The following is a 23,022-nucleotide window of genomic DNA, read 5'->3' as shown; positions in this document are numbered from 1 at the left end:
TTTGTTGTCAATTATCAAACATTTCATTCACATCTCCTTGGAGTATCTCTCTACTACTGGGATCACTGAGTCAAAAAGGATGAACAGTTTAAAAACTTTCCTTATAGGAGTTTAAACTATTTTATAGAACCATTGGGCTAATTCACAGCTTCACCAAAAATGTACTTCCCACGTTAACTCCACCTTTTGCCACCTTTCGCAATTTGGCAGACATGATACCACCTCAGAATTATTTTAATTTTTATTTCTCTTATCATTAATGCTTTGGAGCTTTTTTTTTTCATTTGGTTGTTAATAGTTTGTGTTTCTTATTTTGAAAAGTGGGTTTACTAATATACTTGGACCACTTACTGGATGGTGAATGGCAGCTTAGAATATATTTTTGTGTTCAATTCCCTATAAATTCTGGATGTTAGATCTTTATCAATGCTATTTGATGGAAGAATTTTTCCCCAATCTATAATTTTTTTCTAATTACTCTAACTGCATTGATTCTGTTCATGCAGAAACTTTTTTATTTAATAAACAAAAATATCTAACATTAGTTCACCCCCACACATAAATATTAAAGATTCAATTTTCCATTCTCTAATTTTTTAAAATATGATCATTTGGAGGCTATTGCGGAATATGGGATAAGATATTGGTTTAAAACCCAACTTCCACCAAACTACCTTCCAGTTTTTCCAGCAAGAGGACTGAGGGAGTCCTCTCCCCAGTAGAGTTGATTTTTGGTTTACTATATTTCTTATCTCACATTAAGTGCCAACTATGAACAGACCTCTATGGCTAAGTGACAGGCAAGACACAAAAATTAGATACACAGTCGTTGTATTAAAGAAATTTATAGTCTAAAAATATTAATAGTATTTATAACTAAGATGTATATAGTATTTTAAAGTCTGAAAGGCATTTTACATATACTGTCTCCCTTGAGACTCTCTCCCTAACAACCTGTGGAATATGCACTATATAAATCAGTTAATAAGCATATTTAAGTTCCTATTAAATATGTGCCATGCACTACTCAAAGTCCTAGAGATACAAGAAAGGTGAAAGATATTCTCCTTCTTTCAAGGATTCTCTCCATCTAATGGGTATCATTATCCCCATTCTACAAGTAAAGAAATTGAGGCCCAGAGAGATGAAGTGACTTGTCCATGTTCACACAACTAATAAATATAAAAGGGAAGATTTAAACCAAGGTCTCACTGACAAACCAACCAATCAATAAACATTTATTAAGTGGCATAAGGCAGGCAATGTGCTAAGCCTGGGGATATTAAAAAAAAAAAAGGTAAAAGATAATCCCTGTCCTCAAGCAGCTGGCAATCTAATTAGTGAAACAACATGCAAACAAATATATACAAAGCAAGTTTATATACAGGATAAACAGAATATAATTAACAAAAAGAAGGCACTGGAACAAGAGGGGTTGGGGAAGGCTTCCTGTAGAAGGTGGGGTTTTAGTTGGGACTTAAAGGAAGCCAGGGGAGGCAACAAGCAAAGATGATGAGGGAGAGCAATTCCAAGCATGGCGGATAGCCAGAGAAAATTCTCAGAGCTGAGAGATGGAGTGTCTTATTGGTGAGACAGGCAGGAGCCAGTGTCACTGGATAGAAAAGTACATATTAGAGAGTAAAGTGTAAGAAGACTGGAATGGAGGCAGCTAGATTATGAAGGGCTTTGAATGCCCAGCTAAGCATTTTGTATCTGCACCTGGAGGCAATAGGGAGCCACTAAAGTTTACTGAGTAAGAAGGTAACATGATCAGACTTTCCTTTTACGAAAATCACTTTAGTGGCTGAATGGAGGACTCACCAGCCGACTATTACAATAGTCCAGGTGAGAGGTGATAAAGACCTGCACCAGGGTGGTGGCAGTATTCGAGGAGGGAAGAGGGCATATTCAAGAGATGTTGCAAATGTGAAATCGACAGACCTTGGCAACAGATTGAATGTAGGGGGTAAAAGTCCAGGAAGACCCCTAAGCGTGAACCTGAGGGATTGGGAAGATGGTTTGCCCTCTACAGTAATAAGGAGGAAGGAAGGAGGGGGAAGATTTTGGGAGGAAAGATAATGAGTTCGGTTTGGAGCACGTTGAGCTTAAGATGTCTACTGGTTGGTGGAATTGTGAACTGATCCAACCATTCTGAAGAGCAATGTGTAACTATGCCCAAAGGGCTATCAAACCATGCACACTCTTTGACCTAGCAATACTAAGTCTATATCCCAAAGACATCCAAAAAAAGGGGGCGGGGAGCAGGGAGGACCTATGTGTACAAAAATATTTATAGCAGTTCTTTTTGTGGTGGCAAAGAATTGGAAATTGAGGCTATGCCCATCAATTGGGGAATGACTGGACAAGTTGTGATATGTGATTGTGATGGTATACTATTGTACTCTAAGAAACAACAAGCAGGATGCTTTCAGAAAAGCCTGAAAAAAAACTTACATGAACTGATGCAAAGTGAAGTGAGCAGAACCAAGAAATCAGTGTACAGAGTAACAGCGATATTGTATGACGATCAACTGTAAATCCTTAGATATTCTAAGCAATGCAATGATCCAAGACAATTCCAAAGGACTGATGATGAAAAATGCTATGTACCTCCAGAGAAAGAGCTGATGGAATCTGAATGCAGATTGAAGCAAACTTTTTTTTTTACTTTCTCTGTTTTTCTTGGATTTTTTTTTTTGGTCTGTGTTTTCTTTTGCAACATGGCTAATATGGAAATGTTCTGTATGACTGTACATGTATAACCTATATCAAATTATTTGTCTTCTCAATTAAGGAAGAGGGGAGGAGGGAAGAGAAGAGAGAGTTTGGGATTCAATTTTTTTTTAAAAACTGTTAAAAATTTTTATGTTTAATTAGAAAAAATAAAATATTTTTTAAAAATGTCTACTAAACATCCAGGTTTTGACGTCTGAAAGGCAGTTGTACATGCAAGATTGGAGTTCAGTAAAGAGGTTGGGGAAGGATAGGTAGAACTGAGAATCATCAGCATAGAGATGGTAACTAAATCCATGGGATCTGATAAGATCATCAAGTGAAGTAGCATGGAAAACAAAGAAAAGAGGGCCCAGGAGAGAACTCTGAGGGTCACCTAGGACTCTAGTCTTCTAGGGCATTCAGGCTACTCTGGCATGTTGTTTTTCTAGAACAGGGACAGAGACAGGGTGTAAGTGAAAGAGAACTGTATCTGGAGTCTGAAGACCCAAGTCTGAATCCTGGTGTTGCTATTTCTTCCCTGTGTGACCTAAGTCACTTCACCTGTTTAGACCTCATTTTCCTCATCTGTAAAATGAGAAGAGTGGGCTAGATGATCTCAAAATCCTTTCCAACTCTATCACATGATTTTATAAGTTACCCGTTTGTTTCCTACTCCTCATTAGTTTTCGTATGTTTCACAAAGTCAGGGATCTTGCCTTACCTCATCAACTTAGCAGCTCCACCAGCACTTAGTACAGTAACTTGAATGAACTAGGCATTTAATAAACATTGGATGAATGTATTAGTTTAACATGGCATAAACAAGCACCAGACAAAATGGCATAGGGGGGCATTACTAGCAGGACCAAGGTGGAAAACTTTATTACCACTTGGGAGGACAAGATGTGAAAACATGTTCAAAGAGTTTAAATAATTTGCAAATGGCAGGCAGTATTACTAGGCCTAGAACCTAAGTTTCCTGCCTCCAAGCAAGGGCTCTTTCCACTACACCATTTTGCTTTTCATTAAATATTTATCAAACAAGTGAATCCACAGTAATTTGAAATGCTAATAGGTCTATACACAGAACTATAAAATTCTGATGGAAGGGCCCTGGTGGCATGTATAAATGAAATCTATACTTATATGAAATATATTAGAACTCCATTGTAATATAGGGACCTTTAGTAGATGGAATAGATATAGACTCATTCCCTTAATTTTTTTTTTATTCACTGAATTTTAAAGATACAAGCAATCACTAAGATAATACAGTCTGACCTCCTTATTTTACAAGACCAGAAACTGAAATCTAGAGTGGGAATGCAATTTATGTAGTTAGTAGGAGCAGAGCCTAGATTAGAATCTATTCTCTTGCATGTGTCGGCAATTAAATGTTTGCTGAATTGAACCGATGTCTCCAGTATTCTTCCCATCCCACCATAAAACCACACTATACTTTCTATAACTGCATTAGTAAAAAGTCCAACAAAATATGGTTCAATCTTCCTTTGACAATCTTATAAATGGCTCCCATTGTGCCTCATTTTAACAAAAAGTTGAAATCTTCCCCACCACCATCTCTTAAGAACTAGCAAAAATTACCTCACTTGAGTTTCATTTCCCTTTATTGCCCCCAATTCACCATCTGCTAACAATGACAACAAGTCTAAAACGTTCAAAACTCTTACAGCAAAGGAAATGGCCTAGAGACCTCCTGGATGAATTATCAAGCCCTAAGCAATCTCACACTTGTGCTGGATCTGTACCTGCATTCATCTTTTACACATCTAAAGATTTTCTTTACAGCCCCCAATAGCCGTCCTTTCAGGATTATTCCCCAAGAAGAATTTTTTTTTTGTATTTTAAAAACAGAAATTTTAAAAGAGAACTGAAATTGTTAAGGGAACAGGGAACAAGAAAAAAAAAAAGAAACAGACTTCCTCTTTTGATCAAAAAAGATCAGTAGAATATTCTTCCAGTGTAAGCAGATAATCCAGAACATTTTATTCTTTTAAAAAAAAAGTCTTTTTTTCCCCTGAAAGGTAAACAATATTTTACCCAGGTTTTTTTCCTGTCATTCCTGCTAATTAATCTGAATGTGTCAATGTTTATATCTATTCTTGTGTTTGACAATCCCATCAAATCAAGTATGCTATATAAACCACATCTGACATCCTTTTAAAATGAGACCTGAGGAACAGAGAGGAAGTTAAACATACCAAAGAAGCTAAATATCAAAAATGGATACCAAAATAGAGATACTCGGCAAATGTCAAATTTACAGTTTATTGATCTAAAGTCTAAAAGCAAATGTAAAAAAGTCCTCTATGTACAAAAATATTTATGGTAGCTCTTTTTGTGGCAGCAAAGAAAAGAAAATTAAGTGAATGCCCATCAATAGGGAAATGGCTGAACAAATTACGGTATATGAATGTAATGGAACATTATTGTCCTGTAAGAAATAAAGAAAAATGGTTTCAGGAAAACTTGAAAGAACTGGAAGGTGGGAGAGGAAAAAAATGCTTGATAATTGAGGGATTTTTTTTTAATTTTTTATAACAATGAAAATGTAAACTATTTATAAAAGTTTACCCTCAAAAACATGGCTCCAATTGACCTACTTTTCTAGACTTACTGCATATTATTCTCCTTCATGATGTCTACATTCTGATCAAACTGGCCTACTGACTGTAGCCTGCAGTCAGCATTCCACCTCTGTGACCTTGCGCAACTATCTCCTATGCCAGGAATGTATTCCTTCTTCACTTTTAGCTCTCAGAATTCTGGGTTTCCTTCAAAGCTCAACTCAGGAGCTACTTCTTATGAAGCCATCCATGCTCCCTCTTCTCTCCCTCCCCTCTTGACACCCTGAGTTATTAGTAATCTCTCCCTCCTTAAATTATCTTGTATATGCTTATCTGTATACATGTTGTAACTCCCAGTATATAACCTAAGCCCCTGGAGAGCAGACTGTTTTGTCTTTGTCTTCAAATCCCCACTGCCTAGCATAGCACCTTGAACATAGTAGGAACATCTTATCTAATCTTCACAAGAATGTATTATTTCCATTTAACAAAAGAGAAAAGTAGAGGCTCGAGGGGATAACTAATTTGCCCCAGGGCACACAGCTGAGAGGAAGAGCTAGGACTAGAAGGTAAGTCTCCTGATTCTAGTTCTGACGTTTTCCACATCACCACACTGACTTTCAGAAGACAGTATGTGAGAAACATGCTCTTTTGATACTTGTAGTTGTTGAACAAGAGTCCACACCCTCTAAAACTATTAATCCACACTATGTATAGTCTGGAATTCCTAGATTTTTAAAAACCTACCTGAATGTGGTCCTAAACTATGGTACTTGAAATAAATTTCAGCATGGACAGAAATCATTTCCTTTATATGTTCTTAATATTACTAATTACTGTTCATTAATAATTAATGTTATTATAACCTTTGAAAATTATGTCAATGTTTTGAATTGTGGCTAATAATGAATAACCATAAACAATGTGAAATTAAAGACTATTCCATTCCCAGGAGTTGCTAACATTATAATCCACTCTAGCATTGTTTTTGATTTTCTCAAATCATCTCTTGTTCTTCTTCTTCCAGAAGAACTGAAAAGGCTTTGTTTTTTTCAACCCAGTCTCCACTGAGTACTTAAGCATCCAATTCTAACTCACTGAAACATTTTGGACCTACCATGATGCAGTGATCCTGATACAGAGAAATATCTTGTGTAAAGAATCACTATGTTCCAACTTCTGCCCTCCTCATAATGGCTTATGGAGTATCCTCTACTCATCTTGTATATGCTCTTTCAATACTCAATTCTTATTTTAATAATCAGTACAAGTTCAGGGCCCACCCTATTTCAGCAACTGAACCCAACTCCTGGTGAAAGAAACAGAAGGCATGCTTCATCAATGAGAATTTACCAGGGCAAACCTATTCATATTGTAAACCAACTTCCTGTGTCACAATGGCAGGTGGAGTGAGGAAGGAACCCTCTGAAGCCCTCCCAAGCTCCCCTCCAAACAACTAGAAAACTGCCTCAGCCTTGATCTAGGAGCAGGGAAGCAGTTTACCAGCACGGCAGGAAAGGTCTGCCTCACTGGGGTGGGAGGTGAACGAGATCCAACAGCAGCAGCAGAAGCCAGCCTCACAGCACGGGGTCTGCAGCAAGGCCCCAAGCCTGCAGCAATCTACCAGGAAGGCTTTGCCTACCTGCAAACCAGCAGCCCCTTAGGCAAGTAAGCAGTCTATGCAACACACCAGGGCCCCACCCCAGTAATCTCACCCCCAGCACAAGCCACCAGCAAGGTCTTAACCCCACTGCTGACCAGTAGTGAAGCCCCCCTGGGGCTGGCCAACAGCAAAACCTCAGTCCTAGGGCCTACCAGAAGAGAGACCCTGTTTCCATAGCAAGCCAGCAGTAGGGCCCCACCTCTGGGGCAGATCAACAACAAGATCCCTCCTCCAGGGCCAGCCATCAGAAAGACTGTAACCTTAACAACCCAGCCAAGGCCCCACTCCTGCAGAAGGCCAATAGCTACACCCCAGCACAGAGGAGGCTAACAGGGAGGGCCCCCCCCCCAGTACAAGCCAGAAGGGCAGTCTAGCCTCCAGAGGAAGCAAGCAGCTATGCCCTGAAGCCCAGTGAAAGCTAGCAGTAAGACCCAGAGCCCCAGGATAGAAAGCTTAGGATAGTACAGGACCAAAACCCAGCTCTCACATAAAAACACCAAGTAAAAAAAAAAAGGCAGGAAAATATTTGGAAAAAAAAAAAAAAAAAAGCTTGATTTTACTATGGTGATAGGAAGGATCAAGTCATTAACTTAGATGATGATAATAGTGTCAAAATGGCTACAAGTGAAGCCTCAAAGAAAAATGTAATTTGTTCTCAGGCCCAAAAAGAATTCCTGGAAGAGCTTAAAAAGGATTTTAAAAGGTAAATTAGAGAAGCAGAAGGAAAATTGGGAAAAAGAAATGATAGTAATGCAATAGAGTCATGAAAAAAGAATCAATAGCATGGGAAAAGATATTCAAAAATTTGAGGAAAATAACTCCCTAAAGAATAGTACTGGCAGGGGCAGCTAGGTGGCACAGTGGATAGAGCACCAGCCCTGGAGTCTGGAGGACCTGAGTTCAAATCCGGCCTCAGACACATAACACTTACACTTACTAGCTGTATGACTCTGGGCAAGTCACTTAACCCTAATTGCATCACCAAAAAAAAAAAAAAAAAGAAAAAAAGAAAAAAATAACAGAATTGGCCAAATGGAAAAGAAAGTACAAAAGCTCACTGAAGAAAATAATTCCTTAAAAATTAGAATTGAACAAGTGGAAACTAATTATTCTATAAGATATCAAGATACGATAAAACAAAACCAAAAAAGTAAAAATAAATAGAAGAATATGTGAAATTTCTCATTGGAAAAACAAGTGACCTTGAAAATAGATCCAGGAGAGATAATATAACAATTAATGGACTAACTAAAAGACATGATCAAAAAAAAAAAAAAAGCCTGGACATCTTTCAAGAAATCATCAAAGAAAACTGCCCTGATATATTAGAACCAGAGGGTAAAATAGAAAAAGAAAGAATCCATGATCACCACCTGAAAGAGGTCCCAAAATGAAAACTCCCAGGAACATCATAGCCAAATTCCAGAGCTCACAGATCAAGGAGAAAGTATTACAAGCAACCAAAAAGAAACAATTCAAGTATCATGGAGCTACAGTTAGGATTACACAGGATATGGCAGCTTTCACAGTAAAGAATCAAAGGGCTTGGAATATGATATATCGGAAGACAAAGTAGTTAGGATCACAACCAAGAATCACCTAACCAGCAAAATTGAATATAATCTTTCAGAGGGGTAAAAATGGATGCTCAATGAAATAGAGGACTTTCAAGCATTTCTAATTAAAACATCAGAGCTGAATAAAAAACTTGACCCCCAAATACAAGACTCAGGGGAAACATAAAAAGGTAAAAGAGAAACAAGAAAGAGAAAATATAAGAAATTCAATAAGGTTAAACTGTTTATATTTCTACATGGTAAGATAATATTTGTAACTCTTAACAACTTTATTACTATAAGAGTAATTAGAAGGAGTATGTGTAGACTGAGTGTAGATATAAGGTGACTCTGATAGGATGATAACCCAAAAAACAAAATGAAGGGGTAAGAAAGAAAATTGCACAGGAAGAAGGGGGTGGGAAATTGAATGGGGTAAATTATTCCCCATAAAAGAGGCAGGAAAAAGCTATTATAATGGAGGGGAAGATAGGTGGGAGGAGGAAGGAGGGCAGGCAAACCTTAAACCTTACCCTCATCAAAATTGGCTCAAAGAGGGAATAGCATATACACTCAATTAATATAGAAATCTATCTTACCCTGTAAGGAAAAAAAAGTGACAGAGATAATAGAAGGGGGAAGGCATCCAGAGAAAGAGCTGATAAATAAAAGTATGTGTAGAATAATTTTACATATACATACCTATTATGTCTAATGGTAGCCATGTCTAGGGCAGGGGAGGGAGGGAAGAACAAAAAAGAAAATAAAAGAAATTTACATGATACCTTTGTTATATATTTGGAGGGAATAGCAAGTTGTACATGGTAGATTTGAAGTTTCATATGCAACCATCTTTTTTATTGTACTGTGTTATGGAAATGCTTGTTTTGTTCCACGAATTGAAAATAAAATAAATTTTTAATAAGAATTAAAAAAGAATATTCACTCCCGGGGATAAAAAAAATAAACATATGTGCACCAAATGGTATAGCATCTAAATTTTTGAAGAAGTTGAATGAGTTACAAGAGGAAATAGATAATAAAACTATACTAGTGGGGGAACTCAACTTTCCCCTCTCAGAACTAGATAAATATAACCAAAAAAAAAAAAAACCCCAAGAAAGAAGTCAAGGAGGTGAATAAAATTCTGGAAAAGTTAGATATGATAGATCTCTGGAGAAAAATGAATGGGAATAGAAAGGGTAATACCTCTTTTCTCAGCAATACATGGCACTTACACAAAAACTGACCATCTATTAGGACATAAAAACCTCACAACCAAATGCAGAAAAGCAGAAATAGTAAATGCATCCTTTTCAGATCATAATGCAATAAAAATTACATTCAATAATGGACAACAGCTAACCAAGAATCACCTACCCAGCAAAACTGAGTATAATCATGCAGGGGAAAAAATGGACATTCAGTGAAATAGAGGATTTTCAAGCATTCCTGATGAAAAGACCAGAGCTGAATAGAAAACTTGACTTTAGAATACAAGACTCAAGTGAAACATGAAGAGGTAAACAGGAAAGAGAAATCATAAAAGACTCATTAAGGTTGAACTGTTTACATTCCTGCATGGAAAGATGATATTTGTAATTTATGAGTCTTTTGTCAGTATTAGAGAGGTTGGAGGGAAAAAATTATATGTATGTACATATGGATGGATAGATAGATAGACAGACACAGACAGACAGATAGATAGATAGATAGAGGGCACAGGGTGAGTTGAAGATGAAGGGGTGATATCTGGAGAATAAAATTAAGGGGTGACAGAGGATTATACTGGGAGAAGGAGAAAGGAAGAGGTAGAATGGGGTAAATTATCTCACATAAAACAGACAAGAAAAGGCTTTTACAGTGGAGGGGAAATAGGGGATTGTGAGAGAGAATGAGGGAATCTCATCCTCATGTTATTTGGTGTAAGGAGGGAGTAACATACACACTCAATTGTGTGTGGAAATCCATCTTACCCTACAGGAAAACGGGGAGAGGAGGGGACAAGACAGCAGAAAGATGATAGAGTGGAGGGCAGATTGGGGGAGAGGGTAATCAGAAGCAAACACTTCTAAGGAAGGACAGGGTCAAAAGAGAGAATAGAATAAAGGGGGGGTGGGATAGGATTAAGGGAAATACACTTAGTTTTTCACAACATGAAAAAAAATAATGGACAATGGAAAGAAAGATTAAAAATTAATTGGAAATGAAATAATCTAATCCTAAAAAACAAGTGGGTCAAAGAACAAATAATAGAAACAATCGATAATTTCATTAAAGATAATGACAACAATGAGACAACATACCAAAATTTATGGGATGCAGCCAAAGCAGTATTTAGAGGAAAATTTATATCTTTAATTGCTTACATCAATAAAACAAAGAAAAAGCAGATCAATGAATTGGGCATGCAACCAAAAAAAAAAAAAACTAGAAAAATAATAAATTTAAAATCCCCAATTAAACATCAAATTGGAAATCCCTGAAAATCAAAGGAGAAATTAATAAAATTGAAAGTAGAAAAAAAAACATTAAACTAATAAATGGTTTTATGGGGGGAAAAAACAATAAAATAGATAAACCATTGGTTAATTTCATTTAAAAAAAGGAAAGAAGAAAACCAAATTACTAGTATCAAAAATGAAAGGGGTGAATTCAACACCAATGAAAAGAAAATTAAGACAATTGTTAGGAGCTTTTTTGCCCAATTATATGCCAATAAATTTGGCAATATAAATGAAATGGATTAATATCTACAAAAATATAAATTACCCAGATTAACAGAAGAAATAAAATACCTAAATAAACCAATCTTAGAAAAAGAAACTGAACAAGTCATAAATGAACTCCCTAAGAAAAAAATTACCAGGGCCAGATGGATTTACAAGTGAATTAAAGAACAATTAATTTCAATAGTATATAAACTATTTGGAAAAACAGGCAAAGAAGGAGTCCTACCAAACTTCTTTTACAACACAAATATGGTGCTGATACCCAAACTAGGAAGAGCCAAAGCAGAGAAAGAAAATTATAGACCAACTTCCATAATGAATATTGAAGCAAAAAATTTTAAATTAAATACTAGCAAAGAGACTATAGCAATATGTCACAAGTATCATACACTATGACCAAGTGGAACGCAGGGCTGGTTCAATATTAGGGAAACTATCAGCAATAGCTGCCCATATCAATAACAAAACCAACAGAAATCATATCATTATCTCAACAGATGCAGAAAAAGTCTCTGACAAAATAAAGCACCCCTTCCTATTAAAAACATCATTGGAGCTTACCTTAAAATGATAAGTACTATTTATTTAAAACCATCAGCAAGCATTATCTGTAATGGGGATAAGCTAGAAGCCTTCCCAATACAATCAGGGGTGAAGCAAGGATGCTCCATTATCACCTCTATTATTTAATATTGTACTAGAAATGTTAGCTATAGCAATAAGAGAAGAAAAAGAAATTAAAGGAATTAGAACAGGTAATAAGGAAACAAAACTATCACTCTTTGCAGATAATATGTTATACTTAGAAAATCCTAGAGAATCAACTAAAAAACTACTTGAAATTATTAACAACTTCAGCAAAGTTGCAGGATACAAAATAAACCCACATAAATCATCAGCATTTCTATATATTACCAACAAAGTCCAGCTGCAAAAGGTAGAAGAGAAAGTTCATTTAAAATAACTAGGAGAGGGAGGAATGAATTTGGAACTCAAAACTTTAATTAAAAATGTTTAAAAAAATTTTTTTAAACCACGGGATCCTTAGTAACGGAAAACTCACAATTATTTCATCTCCTTGGTTGAGTCAAAATCATCTGTGGTTATTGTTCCAAAGACAAGTACCTTTAAAACTACTTTCTCTTTAAGTACGTCACCCACTTTTTACTGATACCACTAATACTGTGTAAGACTAAAAGGAAAAGAATATGAGTCATAAGATATAATCACTGAATTATGGAGAGGTAACATTATATTTCACCAGCAAATAAATAATTCTGAAAGTAATCAAATCATTCTTTGGTGAAGGCTCCACTTAACACAATAGTCCTCCATTTCTAGAGACAGTTTGAATCCCAACCAGGTTCCAAGTTACAACAAATTGGGTGAACTTGTGCTGGTCCTTGAAGAATCTGGAGCAATTTACCTGCCCGATCTATTCTAGAAGGATCTGTGGGAGAGATGATACATCCCTCTAGGTAAATGCTTCACCACTGCACAAAAAGCCAAATATGACCTGTCCAGACTTTTGGTGACTCTGGCCAAGATTTCCTAGCTGTGAAAGTGGCCTCTATTCACAAAGTCTCAAACACTAGAATGAATCTACATAATCTCACCCTCCAACAATGAAGACTGCAACCCACCCACAGCTGTCCATCCTGTGAGAATTGTCCATGTCCTCCCACAAATTTGACCCAAAGGGACTTGCCTAGCATGCAGGGAGCTTTCTTTTAGTTATCTTAATACTGTACGGATACCAGTTATGCACATGGTGTTGTCCTTCACTAGCGCTATGTGACTAGTCTGTTTTTTCGAGTCATACTTTTCTCTGAAATCCTTTATACCATTTCTCCTGTCTAATTTCTCTTTGATAATGTGATGCAAACTGTTTATACTCACCATTCCACTGCCCTTTGAGTGATCTGCAACCTCAATCCCTCAGAGTCTCTAGTACTCTATGATTTGAAATTGTACATCACCAGAAAAAAACTGATGTTAAAAAACATAGTCCTTTGTTTCAGAGAGAAGCTTGGGGTCATTAAAAGAGCTGTGCAATTTATCAAAGACAATCTAACATTATCTCCTTCTCCTCCTGATCAATCCTGGGCTCAGGTTCATTTGCAGAGTCCATCTCAGAGACATATACTAACTGGCATGTGCCAAGTCTCACTCTCCCAGAAATACACACCAATTGACATATACATAGTCTCAAATATAGAAACAAAAAAAAATGTAAAGAAAGATAAAACAGGAAGGCAAGAATAGGAAACTAAAACGTGAGATAAATATAATGAGCTAACTATATCATTTTGAAAATGAAAGAAAAAGGAACTGTGGATAACTCTAATCAAAAATTTTATGGGTGTGTGTTTTAGTTTTATCTTTGTTTTAAGGGCAAACTTGATCTCTGAGCTGATGAAAAACAAGGACATTCCCTTGTAAAGGAAATGTAGTCAACAACTGGCAAAGATACTAGATAAAATTCACTGGATCACTCATTCAACATAGCACCCTGGCAAAAAATGAGAAAGTCAAAATTTGAAATGAGTTGTTCTAAGTACATGAATTTATAAGAGCCTTTCTTTGCCTCTATTGCAACCCCACAGGAACTAGTTAGTGACATGGATTCTATAGATTCTCAAGAGCAATCTTGTCAGTTTAATATTAAATTAATCTGTAAAACAAAGGATTTGGATTAGATTCCTCAGGTATGTTCCAGAGCTACTATTATATGACCTGCTCAGATTTTCAATCTTCAAAACTTACTATTATAAATAACAAAAGAAATAGAACATCCTCTTCTGTTGACCAAAATATTAATTCACTGGTATCACTTTCAACCTAGCAAATTTTGTTAGAACTGTATATAGGGGATTAATCACTAACATCTTTTAATGCTACTTCATTATTGTATCCTATTTGATTCTATGTATCAGTCTCACCTTCCTATCTAATTTTTACATTCACTGAACGTAAAGACCACTATTTCTACTTCTCTCATATCTCCATACTGCCTACCTAATGCAGGGTTAGGCATTAGACACAAAATAGACCCTCAATAAGTACTAGTCAATTAATTGAAGAGAATAATTTTAGATTACAAGCTCCTTCAGGATAAGGACTATCTTTTCATCTCTTTATCAACCTTGTTGTTGTTCAGTCTTCATACTCAAAGAGACCGCTGACATCACAATGTTGGGGTAAAGGTATAGTGTGTTTAACTGTGGCTCATCAGTCCAATCTGAGCTTGAAAGGCTCTACCACAGGTCGGGCACAAATAGTCCCTATAAACATTTAGGATGGAAACATCTCTAGATTTGTGCATCTCACAAATTTCTTTTCCGCTACTACAATTCTGCTTTGCTTATAAAGTAAAGCACCTTCTTTAATGTAGACATTCCATGCTGGGAGGTCCTATGCCAGTGTCTCCAATGTCTCACAATCAACACTAAATTTCTTCAGAGAGACCTTGAGAGTGTCCTTGTACTGCATCGTCTGATCTCCGTTTGAGCAATTGCCTTGTGCAACTTTTCCATAAGATAGTCTTTTAGATAAATGGACGTTTGGCATTTGGGCTATATGCCAATACTCTGCACATCCACAGGTGTTTAATAAATATTCATCGTTTACTACACAAGATCCTAAATCCATACATAATTACTCAGCTATCTCCAAAACTGCAGTTTTGTCCACTTTTTCCTCTCTATATATTCATAATATACAGTATGTTTTATATAGAGTCCCTCTTCAACAGAAACTTTACTGCAAAAAAAATCAAAGTATGGCTATGGGATGGGGCAAATGAAAAGACTAGATAGAGTCCCAAAAAGTCACATACTTTAGAAAAACTTAAATTCCAGATTTGTCACTTTCTATAGGCGTGTTATGCTGAATGAGCAATCAGTGATTTATATTGAGGAACTTTCTAGCTGCTGACTGGGTAACCATCACAAATGAATATACCTGTTCTCCATGAAAAAACACCTATGTAGTAAAGCCTCATTAATTCAAATACCATTGTGTGGAATTTGTGATCCTTTGGACAAGGGTTAGGTTGAAGTTTACCATGGCTTATCTAACTAACCCTTTCTTAAAAGATAATAGAAACCTTACAGTTATCAAGAAAAATATTTAAAATAATCAAAAGGAAAAAAATTAATTTCAAGTACTTCAGAAGTACCATTTACAAACAATTGACATGGTAACCTAGAGTCATTCTACTTCTTATAATAGGTCCTCTAAGACCCTCAATGTACAATAATTGTCCATAACAATTTTATTCAAATCTTATGTTTGACTAATAAAATATTTCTTTTTAAATATTCTATAATTAAAACTTTTTAATAATTCAAATTGCTCTAGGTCATAAGAAAGGTTGAATAATGCTCAAGAGAAGCATTAAACTGATGCTGCTTACCTCTCTGTACCTCTCAGAGTTTGGCCTCAGAAAACCAAATCAGAAGTCTAAAGATTGCCTTGTAATTATGTAGAATCAGACAAGGTAGGTGCCTACACTATAAATAAACTGCTCAGCTGGTATAGGTATCCTCCTAATCAGAGCTAAAACCACCTTCCTTCTTTACCAACCTTCCCATTATTTAGTATACATAAGTTTCTCTTCAAGATCTCCTTCAATAACTCCATTCAGTTTTTCTGACTGTATCAAAAAACACTTCAAAAGGTCTTCCTTTGATTGTTTCTGTGACAGTCCCTGCTATTATCATTTAACACTTGGGTTTTAAAGACTATTTCTAACCACAAGTGTGCCTCTACCTACTTCAACCCTTCCGTGAGTGCAAATTAGTGAGGTTTTAACTATATAAGCAATAGAAGGGATCAGATTTTATGCACTGCTCAGATGAATACCATTTAGCACACTCTGAATGTTTAATTAATATTAATTAAAGACAAGAATTATAAAGGGATGTTGGCAAACTATCAAAAATGTTTATCCTTTTTTCTAATTCGCTACAAAGCTATCAACACGTTTATCAGAATAAAACAAAAATAATAGCTTTGATAATTAATTAATCTTATTTTTAATTCATGCATAGAATCCAGCTAGACTTTGATGGGGAAACAGGAAAGATAAAGCAAAGGTCAGAGATAGCTTTCAGAAATTGTACTCAGATTCTCTCAGAACTAGATAACTTTCCACAGCCTTGTACAAAAATAAATGGTTGCATATTAATAGAGCTGAAGAATCTCTCAAGCTCAAGCTGTGACCAGATTCCTGCTCTGCCCTATGTAAAAATTCATCTTCACTTTACCAAAAACTTTGTCTCAGAAATTCTGGTGCAAATGATTTCAAAGTTGCTTCTTCTACTCTCAAGAATAAAGGGGAAAGGGGGGGAAGAGGGGAGGAAAGGTTGTGAAATCTTTCTATTCCTTCTAAACAATATAAATTCTTAAATTATATGCTCTCTTATAATAAGAAACCTGGTATGGAAAACAGTCATTCTCTATTATAAAAAGGGAAGACATCCAGGGGTAGACAAAATGAAAGGAAAGAGCAAACATAAGATCAATCAATAAGAATTTAAGTATTTACTATGTGCTGAACACTGGGATACAGATGCAAAATTATTCTCTGTTACTGCATTCCATCTGCCCGCATTCAACCATAGCACTATAAGTAGACTTCATATTAGGCTGAACCAAGATTATAACAAGACCAAGAGTATTTTTTAAAAATTAAGTCCTAAAAAACTATTCCAATCCCCAAAATCAACCCATACCCCGCCCACCACCACCTACTCATAATGGATGCAGCTACTCATAGCTTCACAAAAATATCACAAAAAAGGGGGGAGGGTAAAAACACCTATATATTATGTTATTGTTGTTGTTCGTCCTTCATTTTTGAAAAGGATCAGCAACATCACGGAGTGATGCTTTGACTTGCTTGTGAATTGGATTTAAGTGAAACAGACTTGCACAAAGTCATCAGCCTCACTCTCCCTTCCTGAATCATTTAAGACCAGTGGCAGGACAAAAGTCAGGATGATTAGCCATGGCCTAGGATGCAGTAGATGACCTTGGCGTCCTGGATGTCTGATCAGCTTCAAACACTCCACAGCTTCTGCTTCAGCCGCCTTCAGGGCCACTGGAACAAATTGTTACCCTACACCCATTCCACCAAGGAAAGTATTCGTATGATTTGGGTAGATGTTTCCCTAATTCACCAATGGGTTTGAGGCCTCTAGGTTACCCTCAATCTGGTTTAGCCCATCTACCAAGACAGTTTTACTAGACTGTGGTTGCTATCCATGCTACAGCTTCTTGGAGTCACAGATGAGAGTTGAGAGCCAGGTAGACACCAAAAGTGGATAAGCAACCCTGGAAAGGGCTCAGAAAGCCCTTACACCAGAGGTGCTAGTCCTCCCTGACACCACATATACCCCACCCATAGAATATACGCTACTATCTGAGGAATTAGTTTTTTTTTTCCTAGGGAGAAAGGTTGCCTTGAGGCTCATACCTGACAATGCTTCCCAATGAGAGGAGGCAAAAGAAAGGAAAAAAATAAAAAAAAGGAAAGAAAATGAGAAACAAGTGGAAATCTCTTTAAACTTTCAATTCATTTTAAAGTAAAATTAAACATCTATAATATGGAGAGCACTATGCTGGACCTTAGAGAGCTATAAGAATAAATAAAACACTGTCCCAATTCTCATGGAGAATTACTATCAAATGGAGGAAAATGGCACTGATACAAATAACTAAAAAAAAAAAAAAAAAAAGAAAGAAAGAAAAAGTGCATAAAAGAAGCACAAAATGCTATGCTAGGTATAAGGAAGGAAAGATCATTTCTAACCAAGATAAGAGAATCACAGAAAGCTTTACAGAGAAAGTAACAATTGGGCTGGGTCTTGAAAGGTAAATAGGATTTTCAATTAGCAGAAAAAACCAGGAAAGACATTATAAGAATAGGAAATAGCATGAGTTAAGCCCAGGACATGTACAGGAGGTGACAAGAAGTCCACTTAGGCTATAGTATAAAGAAAATGGTAAAGATATAGTATGACATAAACTTGCTAAGATGAGATGGTACAAGTTTGTAAATGACCTTGAATACAGCCAAAGGGTTTGGACTTTATCAAATTCAATTCAACTCAACAAACATTTCTAGAATATTTACTATATGCAAGGTTCTGGAGACGAAAAAGGTAGAAACAAAATGGTTCCTGCCTTCAAGGAACTTACATTCTACTGAAATATTAGGTAGGTTCTAAAGAGGCATTGAATAAACACTTTTATTTCTAAAACTGAGAAACCATTGAAATGAACAGAACAACAAACATGTATTAAGCCCCTACTATGTGCCAAGCTCTGTGGTAGATAAGGCAATAATGACTAACCTCGAAAAAGTAAACTCTACATTTGGTTGATGAGTAGAGGAGAGAAAAATAAAACTACATCAAGGGAAGGCAGAATCTAAAAGAAGCAAAATGTGTAGTAGAAAGAATAAGACTTGGGAGTCAGGAGTCCTGGGTTCTAACTTAAGTTGTGCCACTAACTGGCTTTGTAACCTTGGCCTAGACATCTCCCTTCTCTGGGCCTCAGCAACGTGATCTATAAACTGAGGGTGCTGGATTGGATAATCTCTCAGGCCCCTTCCAGCCCTGGCAAATTCTATGATGCTAAATATTTAATAGTTCTGGTATGCACTCTAAATAGAAATTGGGCACAATGAGCTCTCATTTCCCTACGAAACGATGGCAATCATAAGACAGCACATTTTAATTAGCAGCAATACAGACATTACCATGATGCTTAGAAAGATTCCAAAATCTTGAACTACACTGGGAAGAACAGACATGGCCTGAAATATAAACTACTTTTAAACCATTACTGACTTCTTCCCTAGAACTGATGAAATTATAATGACAGTTTCAAAGTAAATAACAGTCAAAATAAGTTACAGGAACTGAAGCATGGTACACATGGATGGCCTTCTTTAGCACCACAAACTTAAAATATATCACACAAAAACTACTGCAAACCAAGACCATAGTTTTTAAAGACAGAATTATGAAAAGTCCAGCTCTTCACATGCACAATATTAAGCAAAGTATTAATTTCCTGCCAACCACCATGCCACATCTGTGGAATAAATACATTTTACACCAAAATATCCTGCTTTAGGATCATGAATTGTATTTAGAACCTAATGTGCCTTTGAGAATTCTGCATCAAGAATAAAGATGAATGAAAAAGCCCATTCGGCACTGAATTGTTTACCAAATTTAAAAAAACAAAACACAGTCTTACAAAGTTATTTCCCCCATCCCACTTCCATGTACCAAATGCCTAGACAATTATAAAGGGGGAGCAAACTCAAACCCCTGCTAAACAGTGCAGTCAGTACCTGTCTCTGTCTTGCTAGAGAATCCTGCTGCCTGTTTGATTGCTGCTGCCGTTAATGCTAATCCCCGACTCCTCTTCAAGCCATGCTGTAACACAGATTCAAACTGGGCACACAGACAAGTCACTCTGCAACAGAATAAATGATTAATCAAACCATCGTGCAAAGAGAATACAGACACATCAACAGCAACATCCATATGCAGCTGATTCAGACGCTGGGCAGGAATGTATGACATCGAGGTACACATGGGCACCAGCACGCTGAAGGAAAACACTGGGTAATTTACTTCTGTGGGACACATACCAGAAACAACTTTGATTTATGTTAATTTTACTTAATATGTGGGAGCATCACATAGTCTAGCCATATTCATCGTACTCATTAAAACACAGTAACAACAATTCATGAGACAAGGGAAGTGAAATTTGTACAAGCAGCAAGAGAAGAAAAAGTCAATTTAGAAACAAATCGGTGCATGTGGGAGTGTTAATCATATCCAATTCACAAGTCACAAATTCAGCTCTAATTCGCCTCACACATTTGCAGTAACGAGATTATATTTTCACGGATTGAATTCACAATGTGCCAAGTTAGCGACTGCATGTAACTTCATGCCATGTTACATCCATTGACAAACAACAGAACTTCCAAATTCTTGTTCCTTGCTTTGTTAGGCATCTGATGTTTTGACAGAGATTCAATTTTATAAGTCAATGCCAAGCTAAATCTTCAACTAAAAAAAGGCACAACCAGGGTACAATATTATCCACAATAACAGTGAGGGATAATAGTATGGCATAGTGGATAGGGTCCTGGACTTGGGAGTCTGGAAGACCTAAATTCAAATCCTGCCTCACAAAGTAGGTTGTCCTGCGCAAATCATTTAAACTTTCTGGGTCTCAGTTTCTTCATCGGTAAAATGAGAGTTGGACTATAAGCTGTAAAACTACAAGCTCTCTTCTGGCTCTAAATTTATGATCCTGTGATCCTATTAACAAAGTGAACTGGGACCCTAAATATTATGGTCACCAACAGAGAAAAACACAAAAATAACACTTTTCCACTAGTTCCTCCAATTGTTGTTGCTCATCAATTCAGAGAATCATAGATTTAGGGCTGAAAGGTCATCTAGTCCAAACTCTTCATTTTACAGAAGAGACACCTGAAGTCCAGAGGTCATATATTTAGTAAGTCTGAGGAAGTCAAGACTTCCATGCTTACTGCCTAAGTGATTGAGTAGAGCACCTGGCACAACCCAACCTAATTACTTTCCTTTCCTATTCCACTCCTACCTGCCAAGGAAAATAAACCTATTTATCCTTGATGGAGAAGAGTCCATCCACTCTCCTACATTCAATGCAAGACCTACACTCCAAAGAGAATAGCATTTCATTTTCCCCTCTATCAATTCAGAGGGAGAAGGGGTTCATCAAGCATTGAGGGAGGAGTCAGGAACACCAAGGTTCAAATCAACTCTCAATAACTTACTAGCTGTGTGACTCTGGGCAATTGATTTAGCCGCTGTCTGCCTCAGTTATCTCATCTGTTAAATGGGGATAATAAGAGCATCTACCTCCTAAGCTTGTTAAGAGGACAAAATGAGATGATATCAGTAAAGTACTATTCATAAAGTATTATGCAAATGCTAGCTATTATTATTATAATTACTGTGTCCTTGAACCATCTATAATCCCAGAACTATACCCCATCTGACCTCTCGTCTATGTGTTACTGTACATTATATTCAGTTAGTCATATCTATATTCAGATAATTGTAAACTATGAGCTACTTGGCTGCAGAGGTGTCTACCAAAGTTCAGGGGTGGGGAACCTGCGTCCTTAAGGGCACATGTGGCCTTGTTTACAGCCTTTTGACTGAGTCCAAGTTTTACAGAACAATCTTTTTATTAAGGGGATTTGTTCTGTGAAGTTTGGACTCAGTCAAAGGGCCACACTTGAGGACCTAGAGGGCCACATGTGGTCTTGAGGCCACAGGTTCCCTACCCCTGAAACCATCTCACACAAACATTTCTGTTCCCCTAAAATGAGCTCAAAAAATTTTGATAATTTCAAGTAAGCTTATTGAAATGAAAATGTATTGGGTCCATGTCCCAGGAAAACAGAAAAGGCACAGGGGAAAGAGCACTGATTCTGAAGCACAAGGGACGTTACTACCTGTGTGACTCTGGACAGGTCATCTAACTTTCTTGTACCTCAGTTTCTTCATTTTTGTAAAAGGAGGGGGTTGGACTATACGGCCGCTAAGGTCCCTTTCAACCCTAGATTTATGATCCTTAATTCTGCAGCTATAACTAACAATCTGATGTCTTAAAATACTCAGTGTTGCCTCAATCAAGTATTTTATTTTTTTTCCTCTTTTAAGAAGCAGAGGAAAAGGTAATGAGAAAAGATAAGATCCTTACAACAAACGAGACCTATTTTTTAGATTTTTTTTAAAATTTAACAATTTATCGGGCACATATTACAGGTATTTCAAGGGGGTGCAAAAGTGAATAAATACAGTCCCTGCTGTCAAGGAATTCATAAACCAATAGGGGGAATGAGAAAAATGACTATAAAACAAAGTAGAAAATAATGGAGAAGTACAAAGCGTTATGTCGGTTTGGAGATCTATCCAACTAAGAGGATAAGGGAGGGTTTAATAGAGAAAGTGATGTGATGAAAGATAAGCATTTGGACATGTAAAGAAGGGCAGGAGGCTGGTGTTGTAGATGAGAGAGGTATTTCAAACAGAGGTGAATGGCATAAGCCAAGATGCAGAGGCAGAGAAGTGAGACAGATATGCTCAGGAGATGAAGTCATCCAGTTTAGTCAAACCAGAGTATGTGACAGAGAGCAGGTTGAAATAAGGCCAAAAAAGGAGGCTGGGGTTGAAGCAGACAGAGCCTTAAACACCAGGTGAAGGAATTTGGACTTTATTTAGCAGGTAATAAGCCATGGAAGTTTCTGAGCAAGCAAATATTATTATTTTGCAAAAGATTAATCTGAGAGCAGCACAAATGATTGATCAGAGGGATGAGACACTAAAAACAAGAAGCCCAGTGAAAATGCCGGTGCAAAAGCCCAGGCAAAAAGCAATGCAGGGCTGAACTGGCATGGTAAGAGTGGGAATGGGAAGGAGAGAAAGCAAGAGGTTAGGGTACGTTGTTGTTTCAAGTCCAAACAATTCTCATATTTAGAAGTAGTTACAGGAGGTAACAACTATAACTGCATGCAGAAGCTAGCCAGAAAGGCAGATCAGATCATGGCATGGTGGTAGTCGACTCTCAAAAATTAAACTATGGAAAGAGAAGCTCCCAAGTCACACCTCCCCAGAAGTCCCTTCTTACTCTTCTAGGATTACCTCTGCTTCCTGTACAGGGAACCCAACCTGTAA

At 36.8% G+C, this 23,022-nt stretch overlaps 1 protein-coding gene across 2 annotated transcripts in view; it reads right to left on the bottom strand.

The window, feature by feature from the left end:
• The window catches only part of SNX29 (sorting nexin 29), a 636,216-nt gene that overhangs the window by 574,418 nt on the left and 38,776 nt on the right, over positions 1 to 23,022 (bottom strand). Inside the window, exon 4 of one of the 2 annotated variants that reach the window (XM_027839088.1) lies at positions 19,626 to 19,750. The exons of the other annotated variant lie outside the window; for it this stretch is intronic. Within the exon in view, the coding sequence (XP_027694889.1) occupies positions 19,626 to 19,750 (125 nt within the window). The remainder of the gene's footprint in view (positions 1 to 19,625; positions 19,751 to 23,022) is intronic. 2 annotated transcript variants of the gene reach the window in all.

The sequence above is a fragment of the Vombatus ursinus genome, unplaced genomic scaffold, assembly GCF_900497805.2.
Source record: "Vombatus ursinus unplaced genomic scaffold, bare-nosed wombat genome assembly UNPS02014832.1, whole genome shotgun sequence".
Taxonomy (NCBI): domain Eukaryota; kingdom Metazoa; phylum Chordata; class Mammalia; order Diprotodontia; family Vombatidae; genus Vombatus; species Vombatus ursinus.
The sequence above is the reverse complement of the archived record's forward strand: the minus strand, read 5'-3'. Positions and strand labels throughout refer to the sequence as shown.